Source organism: Thamnophis elegans, chromosome 2, assembly GCF_009769535.1.
Source record: "Thamnophis elegans isolate rThaEle1 chromosome 2, rThaEle1.pri, whole genome shotgun sequence".
In the NCBI taxonomy this organism is placed as follows: Eukaryota; Metazoa; Chordata; class Lepidosauria; order Squamata; family Colubridae; genus Thamnophis; species Thamnophis elegans.
The window spans coordinates 37,488,933-37,503,408 of record NC_045542.1 but is presented as its reverse complement, the minus strand read 5'-3'; the positions used below and the strand labels follow the sequence as shown (position 1 = coordinate 37,503,408).

The following is a 14,476-nucleotide window of genomic DNA, read 5'->3' as shown; positions in this document are numbered from 1 at the left end:
CACAGGAATTCATCCCCCTAAAGTTTGAAGAACCTCCACAGAATATGCCTGCTCAATAGAAAACCATGTAGTTTGGCCTGTTTCAAATTACATTTTTTAAACAAATTATTTAAGGTATTTTTATTCCTGAGAATATATTTTGCATTTCATGAAATGCAAAGTTAACTGCAAAGTGAAGGAGCACTTGTTGACAGCAAATGTGAATGTTTTAAACCAGTGATTTTCAAACATGGAAACAGAATGGCTGGGGAATTCTGGGAGTTGAAGTCCACAACCAAGTTTGAAAACCACTTGATTGAAACTGGGTTTTCCCTCCCATTATTTTGTGTTATTCACAAACAAAATGTTTTCAAGGGAGCTCAAGATTGCTTCCAGCCACCCAAGCATAGCTTGGAAAAGATCCCCGGGGTGCATTTGGCGAGTAACAACCGTTTTTGAGCAGAGGAAACCCAGTTTCCTGAGGTAGTTTGAATGCTTAACTAGCCTAGCTCTTGTCTCGCGCCCTATCTCCCATTCGTCGCGTCAAGAGAGTTTGTTTTATTCCGTTCCAGCCCGATGGGGAGAATGAAGAACCAAAGCGACTAACAAAGCCTAAGATCCATCATCGAGCTCAGGAAGCGTCTTCATAAATTTTAATCCCGCTGCAAAACAAGAACTACGAACGACCCAGATGGGACTCGAACCCACAATCCCCAGCTCCGGAGGCTGATGCCTTATCCATTAGGCCACTGGGTCACTCGGTAAAGAGCTGTGAGAGCCGCGTTCTAAGGGCCCCTCCCGACCACGCATGACTCCGCCCACCTACGTCGGTCCTTTCCCTCCTGGTTTCGTTTTCCGTCACTAAGACATTGGCCACGCCCCCTCCCGCCTCGATTAGCCTCGTGTTCTATCAACTCACGCCCCCTCATCTCGCTAACACTTCGAGCGGATTCGAAGGGTGGCCGCGTTCTAACTCCTCCTTCAAAGGTTTGGGCGGCCTGAAACTGATGTACCGGCCGTCCTGAAGCGTTTACCGCTAACCGGCTATCCATAGTTTCACCATTTGAAAAAATGCTGTATGTGACCATATAAACAATTAAGAACCCCCGGTAACCAAGCTGACGACATAACGGTCAATTCTACCCCACGCGGAGTTCGTCTCGTAACGTTTGCTCCGCAAACCACCGCCCCTTTTACGCTGGGAAATGTAGTTCCATGAGCCTCGCGCGTGGGCGTTGCACATAACGATCGCGATATCTGGGACTCACGAGAGACTCCCTTCTCCTTTCCATCCCTCCCCCCCTCTCTCTCACAGGAACGCGAGAGCTTGAGCGTCTTATATTTTTTCAAACTTGCCAATGAGAGGGTTGCTTGGACTCGAATTGGCCAATGAGAGCGGTAGACCGCAAGAAGTTTAAATCACACCTCGAGAAGGCGAAGGGGGGGAAACGAGAGTGGGAGCTCCGCAGCTCCAGCAGTTCGGCGCAACGTGTTGGGGCGCTGTCGGGTAAGTGGCGGAGCTGCGCCGGGTCTGGAGGAGCGAAAGGTGCGCTGAGACTTAAGACGGTGGAAGGGTGAGGCAGGCTTCCTTAGAGGGTCCGAAAGCGGGGAAACGTCGGCAGGCTGTGGTGAAGGTTCAAAGCCTGGGAGGGGAAATGTTAATGAAATAGTTTTCCAGATCGGGACCGGTTCCGGTCACCGTCCTTCTTCTCTCCGCCGCCGCTCGTTCGTATTTGCTACGTTGTTTCACGAAGGCTTCATTTCCTAGCTAGGGAGACAGCCAAGGCGCTTTTCGTTCGCCCGAGTTGGCTCATTTAGCCGAGGCTTAACTCAATTGGCTCACTTTTCTGGGCTCGCACGACACGCTGGACTGCAAATTTAGGAGAACCCAGTTCGCCCAAAGCGCGAGAGTGTACAAAATAAATTGCGGTTGGCTGGGTTGGAGAGGTGTCTTGTAGACGCTGCCAGTGAGTTAGGGTGTTGTGTGTTTGGGGAGGGGATGTGAGGATAACAACGGCGTTGCATGTAATGTCTAATGCCCTAAAAATTCTCTTTCGCAATTTCAGTGGACTTTCCGCAAGATTGACCGCAAGCCTAAAGTAAATGTCCAGAGTAAAGGAAATAAAGAGATTGTTGAGCCTCATTTCCTTCCGAAGAGAAATTAAAATGCTTTGAGAGCCCTACTGTGGGCTCTTGTCCCCTTAATTCAGAGGCATAAAGTTTGAAACCAAGTCAGCTGTGTATCTTAAAACTTGATGCCCTAAGGAAAGTTTAAATTTAACTAAATACCATTCCAAAATGCTTGGAACAAAGCTGCCTCTTAGGCTGTAAACTGCATCTTATCTGGTGTTCGCCAGCTGTGGTTAATTTACAAATGGATGCCAATTGCAGTTCTGCAGTTAGTATTGTTAAAGGGTAATATCTTAATTTTAACTACTGGGTCTTTTTATAGGTTTAAAGACATATCTGTATAACAGTCACCATGTCTACCAATGAGAATGCTGGGGCAATGGCTGCCCGCCTGAACAGATTCAAGAACAAGGGCAAAGATTCCAATGTGAGTAACTGTCAACTGGGGATACAACTGCTTGTATTTTTAAAGCTGTAGCTCAGTTTTTCAATATATGTGTTCACTAGGAAATGAGGCGACGACGGATGGAAGTCAATGTAGAGTTGAGAAAAGCTAAAAAAGATGACCAAATGCTTAAAAGGCGAAATGTAGGCACTTTTCCAGATGATGCCACTTCACCTCTGCAAGAAAATCGGGGCAATCAGGTAAGTGCCTATTTTATAAGCCTTTTGAAGAGTTGTCTACTTTAAGCTGTAGTTCTGGTTTTGGACAGGTATTTTTCCCAGTTCAAATGAAGGGGGCAGAGATTCAACCTCAGACTTTGTTTACAATCATTGAGTTGTAGGTTGTAAGATCTACATTGTAAAACATAACACAATAACACATTTTTGATCTACTTTCATTTGACTTCTGTGAACAAAATAAGTTTGAATATTGGAATGTCAAAAGGAATTATTTTGTTTTTTTCTATCTTAGTAAAGGAAACTGTAAAATTAAGATTTGTGTATATAATGGTGTAGCGCTGGTGAGGTTATTTTTCAAAAATACTGTAACTGTTAAACTTAATGTAGTTGCTTGAAATGTTGTTTGTAGGTTGCTGTCCACTGGTCTGTTGAAGAAATTGTTAAAGGCATTAACAATACTAATTTAGAATTCCAGCTGCAAGCTACTCAGGCTGCCAGGTAAGTGTCAATATGCATTACGTTCTGCATGAAACAAACTGCAGATAAGAGTTGAAAAATTGTAATCTGAGGTTTCATAGTAAAACGTAGGACAAGAAGCTAAAAACTTTACTGTTTTTAGCACAATAAGAATGCACATTTTTCTTATTTAATGAATTAATCAAAATCTATTTTTGTTCAGTTTTGGCAATGCAGTATACAATCCAGAAAATTGTGTCTTTCTGCAGGATATGAGTCCAATTAATATATAATGGTTAGATGAGAGGAATAGGAATATCTAAAACTTTTAGGATACAATCGGCAACCTAATTCTGAAAACATCTCTTGATACAAGATATTGGTATGAAATAAAGCATTAATTGGGAATATACAGGGTACTGTAAAAGTGATAGTATATTTCATTTAGTCTATTAATAAGTGCTAGAAAACTTTGGATTTGCTATATGAGTACCAAAAACTTAACATCATCCATGTTTATTGCCACTAGACTGAGAGATTTTGCATCTTATATACAATGCTTTGCAGCAAAAGGAATATTTTATTGTTCTGCATCTAAGTGAAACTCTAGTGACCAACTTTCCAAAATAAAATATGACTAACAACCGTTGTCATGGAAATAAAAATTTTCTCTCTAAAATATAGCTAGGAAAGCTAAATTTATTTCTCTTACACATAGGAAACTGCTATCCCGAGAAAAGCAGCCCCCTATAGACCAGATTATTAGAGCTGGCTTGATACCGAAATTTGTGTCCTTTTTGGGAAAAGCAAACTGCAGCCCTATTCAGTTTGAAGCTGCTTGGGCGCTGACCAATATTGCTTCCGGCACATCAGACCAGACAAAAGCTGTAGTTGAGGGTGGAGCAATTCCTGCCTTTATATCTCTACTGGCTTCTCCTCATACTCACATTAGTGAGCAAGCTGTATGGGCTTTGGGGAATATTGCAGGTAAGTTGGTAAAGCTGATATGTTTCTTGTAAGTGGTAGTATGCAAAAAAGCTGATGTGTTTCATTTGAAATGCAAGAATTTTTTTCATATTTGTATAGTGCATAGGTACATAACTTTTTCCAAGGACAATCCTATGCCAGCATTTAAACATTAAGAGCTGAGTGTGTTGTATTATGTGAAACCTGTAGCTATTTCAGAGCCTTTTCTAGAATTCCTGACATCAAATGTTAGGGGCTGAGGGGATATCACTTAATATATGGGAGTTTGTTAAATATGCCTTTGTCCTTAAAATATTCATTACGGTGTTTAGGTAGAAATTATGTAAGATTGTGTACATTTCAATGCTACACCTTTCAAGATTTTTTTCCCAACTCCATATAGCTACTGTTGAAATCATTTACACATGATGGCATTCATGACTAACATCTGTGACTGCAATGTTCTTTGGCTTCTGGTTGATAGTGGCTAGTTTGCCAAGGGTTTTAATGCTGCTATCAACAGGCTGCCCTGTTTCTCCTTCTTGAATAGTTTTCTGTGGCAGTTATTTTTATAATGCTTGGATTGTGATCAAGTCAGCTTGTCATGGTGGTATTCCTGCCCTGAATTAGCAGTAATTCCATATGACCTCTTAGTCTTAGCATTTGACACTCTTTATTTCTGCCTTCAGGTGATGGCTCTGCTTATAGAGACTTAGTTATTAAATATGGTGCACTCGACCCACTTTTGGCTCTGCTTGCTGTTCCTGATCTCTCTTCTATATCTGTAAGTGTGAATTCTCAGCTAAAATCTTAAATGTGAAAAACAATTTTAACATAACTTAAGCATAACCATGGTTTTTTCCCCCCAGATTGGCTACTTGCGTAACATAACTTGGACTTTATCAAACCTCTGCCGTAACAAGAACCCTGCACCACCCATTGAAGCTGTTGAACAGATTCTGCCCACTTTAGTTCGCCTACTGCATTTCCATGACCATGAAGTTTTGGCAGATACATGCTGGGCTATTTCTTATTTGACTGATGGGTCAAATGATAGAATTGAAGTAGTGGTCAAAACTGGCTTAGTGCCACAATTGGTGAAACTGCTAGCATGTGGAGAAGTTCCAATAATGGTAAGATAAATTAGTGAAGGTGATGAAGTATTGAAATTCTTCATATGGGAGAGGCAGTTCCCAACTCAAGTATAGAATCTCAACTATTGAGAAGTTTACTTTTAATATTCTTTGGTTTAGAAATCTTTTCAGTATATTCATGTTGCTCAAATTGCAAGCTCTTTTGGGTGAATATAGTGTTATCTTGAGATGGCTATACCTCCTCCTTTGACAGAAATTGTTGGCATATCCTTGTAATTTTCTATTTGGACATGCTGATTTTTCATATTACCAAGTTCTACTTCTGCCTTAAGTGCAAAGCTAACTGGCTGAATTTGGACAAATCACTTTCTCTCAGCCTTAGGAAGCAGACATTAGCAAAAATAAGTAAACTTTGATATCTTGTCAAGAAAACTGCAGGGACATGTTCAGGCAGTTGCCAGAAGTCAACACTGATTTGAATTGACCAGATATGTGAATTCTATAAAGGTGTCCCCTACTGTACAATGATAAGATTTTTTTTTTTTACATTTTTACAATGGGAATACGATCGTCCCATGATGTTGCTGTTGCATTTTATGGTTGTGATGAAGATCTAGGCAGCTTTTAACAGTTGGTTATGTAACAGTAACAGTTATGTTCGTTAATAGTATATACTTAGAATAGTAGTATTGAGAATTGCATTAAGAACTTTTGTGGGTGGGCAGACAGGCTTGCATGTAAATATTGAGATAGTGCAAGGATTTTTTTGCATATTCGGTAGACCAAGGATGTCCATGGGCCACATACTGTCCTGGACAGCTCATAATGTGACTCCACAAAATCCTCAACTTTCAACGTGTGTTTTATACATTTTATGTTATATATATTTATATACAGTCCACGGCTTCCTCTTGTTCAGTATCTTAAACCTCTCTTTCAGACTCCATCATTAAGAGCTATAGGAAACATTGTGACGGGGACTGATGAGCAAACTCAAAGTGTAATAGATGCTGGAGCACTAGTTGTCTTCCCAAGTCTGCTTATTCACCCCAAAAACAACATCCAGAAAGAAGCTGCATGGACTATGTCTAACATAACTGCTGGCCGCCAGGATCAGATCCAGAAAGTTGTCGACCATGGGCTTGTTCCATATCTTGTTAGCATTTTAAAAAAGGTAATGCTGAAAATATATTTTGATATATCTGTGCCATCTTTGCCTTGCAATTAACTTTGGCTTTAAAAACATATGGTTTGCCTCTAGGTAGATATTTTTAAAGGGAAAAATTATTCATAGTTTGCCTATAAGGCTTTATTTTCTATCTAGATGTTTCAGGGACACTTTTTTTTTAAACCTTTGGGGAAAGTAATAAAATTATAGTCTCTGAAATACCTTTGCTATTTAAGAACATGGGATGTATTAATTTGTCATATTCTTAATTTAAAAGGTATACTTAAGCAGTGTTCTTTAAATGTTTTGGCCATTTAGAACTAGGAGAAAGAAAGAAAATAAGTTTGATCATATATTTTAGAAGATGATTTTTGGAGAGTTATATAGACGATTTCAGAGGAAGAACTATAAGTATTTACATTTGTGAGAGTGTCACAAAACTTATAACTTTACAATATTAAACTTTGTTGGACCCCTTTAAGGCTGTTCTATTGCTGTCTCCTTACTTTCCTGTATCTTAAAACAGGGAGACTTTAAATCCCAGAAGGAAGCTATATGGGCAGTGACCAACTATACAAGTGGAGGAACAATTGGCCAGATCATTTACCTTGTCCAGGCAGGTGTATTAGAGCCATTATTGGATCTGCTTGTGGTTAAAGACAGCAAAACAGTCCTGGTGATTCTGGATGCTATTACTAATATTTTTATGGTAAGTTGACAATGCAATCCATTCTGGGGGGGGGGAGCATTTAGAAATCAATACTGTATATTTCACTACCAAGAGCTCTTAAAGCTAAAGCACATTCAGAATATCTTGTTTGTATGAAATGAAATGTGGTCCATTAAAAATGAAATTATCTCTATAGGCAGCTGAAAAAATAGGTGAGATTGAAAAGCTATGCATCTTGATTGAAGAATGTGGTGGCTTAGACAAAATTGAAGCTCTACAATCCCATGAAAATGAGCAGATTTACAAATCAGCTGCAACTCTGATTGAGAAATATTTTTCAGCAGAGGTAAGTAAATTCAAGTTGGCCTGCCAAGGTTGCTATATAATTAAAAAAAGCTACTTGATAAAAGTAGATTAAAATTTTGTACACTTAAGGGCTTTCTGTAAACCATTAAGGGTGCTACTGTGTTAAAAACATGAAAAGATTGGTATTTTTTATATGTATACAAGCACCAATTTGCTTAAAATATGACAGCATGTATTAGATAGACTGGGAAGAAACTTAGAAGAATATTTTAAGCTTAATTTTTTTATTACAGGAGGAAGATGAGAATGTTGTTCCAGAGGCTGATTCTGATGCTTATACATTCCAAATTCAAGACAGTCCTGATACCTTCAAGTTTTAAGTCTCTTGGCCGTCTTCAGCCTGGTTCCCCCCATCCTCCCTTTTCTGTTCTGTCTCTTACACTGCCTTTTTTCTATGTGAAATGTGAAATAGCACTTTGTTTTATCTAAAAACTACTTGAACAGATCATGGCAGTTACATATGCCAAATGAACTTGTGTCTTCTACTTTTATGTCCTTTTTTGTATTCTGTAAATTCTCCAGTTCTGAATCTGCTGCCTTTCAGTAATGGATGTATCTAGATTTAGATTATATCCGTACTACAATTGGCCAGACAGAAATGGTTTGTGAATCTTCACTCTCAGTTTGATTTGCAGAACACACAACGTTCGTTAGCAAAAGCAAATCTCTCAGACTGATTTTAAAGAATACTTCTTCAAATGAAATAAACTGGTATTTGAGTATCATCCAAAGTGTAAAGAACTCTCTTTCTGAAGATGCAAAATGCTACAAGTTCACTGCATGTGAATAACTATGTACTACCAAACTTTCTGCAATTACCACCAGAGTCATGTTAGCAGAATGAAAATTATTTGGGGCAGGAATTGGCAAAGTAAATTGAAATGTTGATTTATTGTCCTCAGAAGTAGAAGTGCTGTATTACCATTTTCAAAAGGCCCAATGATGTTTTTATACAACTGTCTGATCTATTGTTTCTCAACATTGGCAACTTTTAAGATGGGTGTGGACTTAAATTCTTTTCTTAGAGCCACATTCAGTTATCACTAGAGTAAATGTATTGTTTTACCTACATGGGTGGAGGTAGAGATTTCCCTTTGTTTGGGGAAGCAGGGATATGATAAGCCAGCAGAGTCATGTTAGGCATTTTCCAATTTTTTGGCATGCCAAGACCAAAAGGTTCACCGCTCTAGAGGCAATGGGTGTGTGAGTATATGAAGACTGGGTGTTTCATCCATTGCATCTAAATCAAGCCTGTGTATTTTATGCTCCTGGGCCACATGTGATCCTTTGGCTGCCCATGTGAGATCAGTTGAAAATGTAAATAAGCATGCTGCAGGGAGCAGAAGAAGCTGAATTGGTACCAGTTCTATGCAGTTGTCTCCATATACTTCTTCAGTCAGTCACCAGCTGTGGGAGGCAAGGAGAGAAATCACTTTTCTGCCCCTGCACATAACTTATTCCTGGAGCAGTCGGAGAAGATGGTGGTCATTGCATGAGGTCACCTGGGGTTTTCATGGGAAAATTAATTGCCCACTCCTGATCTAGATAATAACTAAAGCTTATGGAACTTCTACACTAGCCTAATAGACAATAGCCTATAATAGGAGCAGGAAGTATGTTGTTTAACCGGGAAGGACTTGGGAAAAGATTAGAAAATTAATTAACCTTTTGCTTTATTTGATGTAATGGCCAATAGCTAGATTGTTATTTAATTGGTTCTACCCTTGCTTTGGATAGTTTTTTAAGCCAAACTGATTTACAAGTGTGAAACTTAGCATAAATCAACCTGAATATTCAATATAGCGGAATAGGATTTTAAAAAGCAAAGTTAACTTGCTGTGTTAAGGACTGCTCTAGTAATCCCACCAGCTCAGGCCAAGCAGAATTTAGGGTCATTAAAACCTTAATTTAGTATTGCTACAACCTTGTGTTGAGCAGTGGCAAAGTGGCAACTTAATCAGATCCTCCACAAAAGCTTATAGTTATATTAGCAATCGTTTGGCAAGGTTGGTGGTAATAAATCATCTGGAGAGACCTATATCCATGTTTACAGTTGTCACAAATGCGCCTTTATATGCTTAAAAGAAGATTCTCCTTCAAATTCAAAGTAAACTTTGTCACTTGGGTATGATCCAGCCTACCGCTTTACATTTATCCTGAAATCTCGACACAATTGCAAAATATAAATTTCTAACAGACATCAGCTGGCCAGGAAATACTCTGAATATCAGCTTACACTAGAGAATAAAAGGCCAGTTGATTGGAAAGTACAGCCCCTTTAGTATTTTAGCTTTGTGTACTTTCATTGTTACCAAGAAAAGACTTATTTTACCTGTTTTTCATGCTATTTAATTGTGACATTTGTAGCACTCAGCCTATTTAAATTTAAAAAACCTAAAAAAATATCTCTCTTACATGCTCATACTGTAAAAAGGCTACAATAGGGGTAGGGGTGGGGATACAAAATCTTACTGTAATGCCAAAGGCGAGTGTGGGGTAATCAGAAGATTTTTAGTAATCAGTGTTTTTTCAGTTGAAAAAAAATCAGTGTCACCTAGATAACTGGTATTGATTCAACCCCCTAGTTATCTAGGTGACACTGATTTTATTTCAACTGAAAAATATAAAAATACCTTTTTGAGGAGTTTGAAGGAAACTTTGGCAGTTAGAGGTATATTGGCCTATTTCTCCACTTAGACATCTATCTAGTCAATTCTGGCTTTGTATATTGGCGACAAGTAAACAACTTTTCTTCAAGAAGCCCTGTAGCTGTTGGCCCTGGTTGCTCAGCTAATAACTGAATCCTTTAGACTATTTCCCCTCCTCTGGTCCAGGAATCTGAACACCAAGTGTGCATGGTACAAATGTTTTCAGGTTTCTAAAATTTAAATTAAATAGACTGATTAGTAGAAATACTTGACCTGGGTAATGACTGATCTAGTATAGCTTCCTGTAAATTACAGGGTAAGGGGGAAAAACTGCTAACTAGAGTTGTTTACACAAACAGCACTCCCAATACGTCATCTTGTTAACCTTGCAACCTATCCTAGCTTTGTAACACATTGATTCATACATTGATGTTTTTAACCTTTTTTTTTAGGAACTCATCAATTCTATCCAACCCTGTTGTCTTTCCCTTTCTGTTAGTTCAAGTCATTTTTCCACAATTCTGTAATTAGATTTGCATACATTCTCCATCAGGCCTCTTCAGTGTATTTATACTGGTAACTCGCTTTATATTCAGTCTCCATTCTTGCTCCTTGCTGCAAATTCTCAGCCAACATACAAACAATACACACATCTTTATATTATATTACCCAACTAACACACACCTAATGCTATCCTAATACATTCATTCAGAGATACATTCAACATCCAAAGGAACTTCACACTTCCTTCTCTTGTTCACTATTCAACGCTGAATCATTTGCTAAGCATCCTGTTCCTGAAATTTTATTACAAAGCTTAATTGCAAGACAAGAAGCTTGGATTATAACTTTAAGTCAACTGCTACATAATGGCTATTTTAAGGATTTGCCTTCAAATTGAATTTGGTTTTCCCAATTCACAAGATGGGAGGTGTTTTCTGCTAAAGCATATTCTAACATGTCAAACTCGCAGGTCAGATGCATCATGCACTGGCTACGCCCATGCCTGCTTTAGCAAGGGGGGGGGGGGGAAGTGATATGTGATGACGCCGTGACAATGTTGAGTTCAACACGGAGCAGATGCTTTGGCTGAGTTGCTTTCTTTTTTGGTTGAATCCATTACAGAAATAAAACCTATATCAAAAGCTTAATTTTAAAGTGGACATTTCTGGGATATTTCAAACGTGAAGAATCAGATGATGGAATGTATGCACAGATGAGACCCTGTGGATCAGAGGAAGGGTCGCATGTGGAGATAGGACCCAGGTATGGATGGAATGGACATGAGAGTGAGGAATATGAATTCTGATAAAACATTTTCTCTTGTCTTCATTTCTTTGCCTTGACAATTAAAAGCTTTGCTCCTTTCTGTCTCACTGCAGAGGGAGTGGGGGTGGGAGTGGTTGCTGCCTCAGACAAAAGTTTTAAACTGCTTTTACTTTTTTCTGAGGAAGGAGGGGGGTCGTGGTGGAGCTGCCTCAAATAAAAACTTCTTTTATTCTGCTCTGCAATAGGAGTGGGGGGGCTGCACATTAACAGCGAGACAGAAGTTAGCAGCTTAAAACCACTAGCCAGGATATTAGGAACAGGAATAGCTCACGTATAAGAAAACCCCCAAAACCCACATAGCTGGCACACTTTGCAAGATACTCATGACTGGGATGAAAAACAGGTGATGTGACATTTAACTATTTAACATAACAAGCATAAGGGTTTGGGGGGGCTGAAATCCAAATAGCCAATCAATATTATCTGTTATTCATGCATTACTAGGGGAAGGGCAAAGGGTGAATGCGACCATTCCTTGATTATAAAAACTGCTGTAAGATTCTAATCTTGGCCCTTGGTTAGCTTTTCAAACCGGGGTCCTTATACCTTGGTACCAAAATAAAAGTATAATTCTGTATCACACTTTGTGTCCGGTGACTTATCTGCTTCGACACCAACCAAGAGCCCAGGTTTGGTGACAACACATGGGCTAAAGAATTGGAATCTCCAATAAAGTGATAGCAATGGTTCCCCAAAAATGGTTTAAATGGTATCTATAGATCTGTGATTCAGGTTGGTTGCCATATTTTTTGGACTATAAGACCCACTCCCCCCCCCCAAAGTGGGTGAAAATGTCTGCATCTTATACAGCAAATATTGCATCAGTTGGGGGTTTGCCATACCTGGGGGGAGGGAGTTGTGGCTGCGGTGGTGACAGGCAGCAGCGATCCCCACTGCCTGGAACAGCTGATTGACGGTATTCTGGGTGACTGATCCAACTGCCAATTGGCTGCGAAGATTCCAGCGTTTCCTGGCTGAGGCAGCAACACAGAAGTGGGATTCAGCCAGTTTGGCCGAACCAGTTAACTGTGTGCAATTCAGGAGAACCGGCTGATCCCCCCACTGGCTGGCCTGGGCATGCTCTACGTCTGGCTGCCCTGTACAAGTTAGTTGAGCAGTTCACCAAGGACACCTTGCTGTGGCCCGCTGCCCTGCCGCAAGTGTGCCCTTCCCGGCCTGCATGGTGGACTGTGGCACCGGGTGGGTTGGACGACACTTGGCTTCCAGGAGAGTGCAGGCAAAGGAAGCGGCCAGGTTGCTACTGCCTTTCACGTGTAGCGAGATGAGGCTCCCTTTGCCATCCCTTTCCCCCACATTGCTGGGCTTCCTGTTTGAGGGAAGGAGGCCTTTTATCCTCTTTCCCTGCTCCTTGTCTTTCCCTCTTTCTGGCCTCTCCATTGCAGAGCAGCATCCAGGATCCATTAGCCAAGGGCAAGCAGTCGAAGCAGGATGTGGTGGGGAAGCCTTGTGCAAAAGACGAATGGGCCAGGGAGGCAAGTTGGCGATCCCCTCTGCCTGGCTTGTGGAGCCCTGCTGGATGCTTTCGCAGCAGAGGTACTACAAAAGCAGAGGCAGAGACACTGAGGGTGGGGGAGAGCTGCCAGGATTATTGGAGCAAAGGTCCATTCAAGCAAGCATCCAGCAAGGGTCCATCGGGGAAGCAATAGCAATAGCAGTTAGACTTATATACAGCTTCATAGGACTTTCAGCCCTCTCTAAGCTGTTTACAGAGTCAGCATATCGCCCCCACAGACTGGGTCCTCATTTTATCCACCTCGAAAGGATGGAAGGCTGAGTCAACCTTGAGCTGGTGAGATTTGAACAGCCGAACTGCAGATAACAGTCAGCTGAAGTGGCTGCAGTACAGCACTCTAACCACTGCGCCAGAAGATCTCATCTGCTCACCTGGCATGGTTGAAATCTGAAATCTGACTACCATTCCAATCAGCCATTCCTTTGTTTTTACTTTCACACACACACACACACACACCAGTAAATGGGGATGTAAGGGGGCACTGCAGAAACAAAATACGTTCCCATTAATAGTTCTTAAGAAAGTGTCCTCTTCATAAACTGTCCTCTATAAAGGTAAACCTTAAACACGTCCCCCATAATAGTATGTCTACAACAGATCCCCTATAGTAGTGTGTCATTCCTTGATGTTCTCAGCTACAGTGCTTTCCTAACAATAAATGACACATTGCTGACAGTTCTTTCTTGCAGAAAAATACTACGGTACCTCCTCACGCTACATACAAGGGTGTCAAACCAGAAAAGACTAGCAGAAAAAAAATTATTTTACACCTGAAGTAATAAAATAGGCTGAGGAACATGGAAACAGAGCAGTGGACAGACATTCTGGGCCACTTCCAACTGGAAAAAATGATAAGAGAATGGAGGAAACAGGTGGATGAGCTGCAAAAAGTAAAAGATAAAAGTGAGCACAATTTTCGTGGGCTTTCTGCAAAGTGGCCATAGTTAGAGGTGGACATGAAAGAATGGATCACATATCACCAGAATAATGGCTTCATGGTTTCTACAAATATGGCAATATATGAAGCCAAACGCATTGCTGTAGAGAAAGGCATTCAGGGTTTTACTGGGTCACCATCATGGTGCTACAGATTTATGAGGCAATATGGCATTGCTATGCGCACCAAAACTAGAATTGCACGAAAAATGCCAAAAGAATATGAATCTAAGATTCTGTCTTTTCATACATTTATAATAGATGGTAGGAAGAAAAATAATTTTGAAATTGGCCAGATTGGTAATATGGTTGAAGGGCGGCTAATCTTTGATATGCCATCTGATAAGACTGTTGATCTAAAAGGTGCCAAAACCATAACAGTGAAAACCTCAGGACATGAGGAAAAACATTACATGGTTGTGTTGTCCTGCTATGTGCCGACCCCATACTTTAATGCCCCCCATGCTATACCCCCTGCACATGTGTGTGTGACACCCCCCCCCCACTGCCCCACACATGCACGCATGGCGTTCTTGGGTCCTGGGGAGGGCAAAAATGGCTTTCCCCGCTCCCCTG

The 14,476-nt window shown here is 40.5% G+C and overlaps 1 protein-coding gene and 1 non-coding gene across 4 annotated transcripts; one reads left to right on the top strand and one right to left on the bottom strand.

The window, feature by feature from the left end:
• Positions 1-662: 662 nt before the first annotated feature.
• TRNAR-CCG lies at positions 663-735 on the bottom strand. The gene has a single exon. It is a non-coding gene; the product is annotated as a tRNA-Arg (tRNA).
• Positions 736-1,255: 520 nt separating this feature from the next.
• Positions 1,256-8,178, top strand: KPNA2 (karyopherin subunit alpha 2). Of its 3 annotated transcripts, none has more exons than XM_032211436.1 (11): positions 1,256-1,486; positions 2,432-2,536; positions 2,617-2,754; positions 3,143-3,231; positions 3,908-4,176; positions 4,845-4,939; positions 5,025-5,288; positions 6,190-6,423; positions 6,944-7,126; positions 7,284-7,433; positions 7,687-8,178. In XM_032211436.1, the coding sequence occupies exons 2-11, from the start codon at positions 2,462-2,464 to the stop codon at positions 7,771-7,773; spliced, it is 1,584 nt and encodes a 527-aa protein (XP_032067327.1). In that variant the 5' UTR covers positions 1,256-1,486; positions 2,432-2,461; the 3' UTR covers positions 7,774-8,178. The 3 variants fall into 3 exon arrangements, with proteins under 3 accessions (XP_032067327.1, XP_032067329.1, XP_032067328.1); XM_032211438.1 differs by having other exon boundaries at positions 1,256-1,525; XM_032211437.1 differs by having other exon boundaries at positions 1,475-1,553.
• The last annotated feature ends 6,298 nt before the right edge of the window (positions 8,179-14,476 follow it).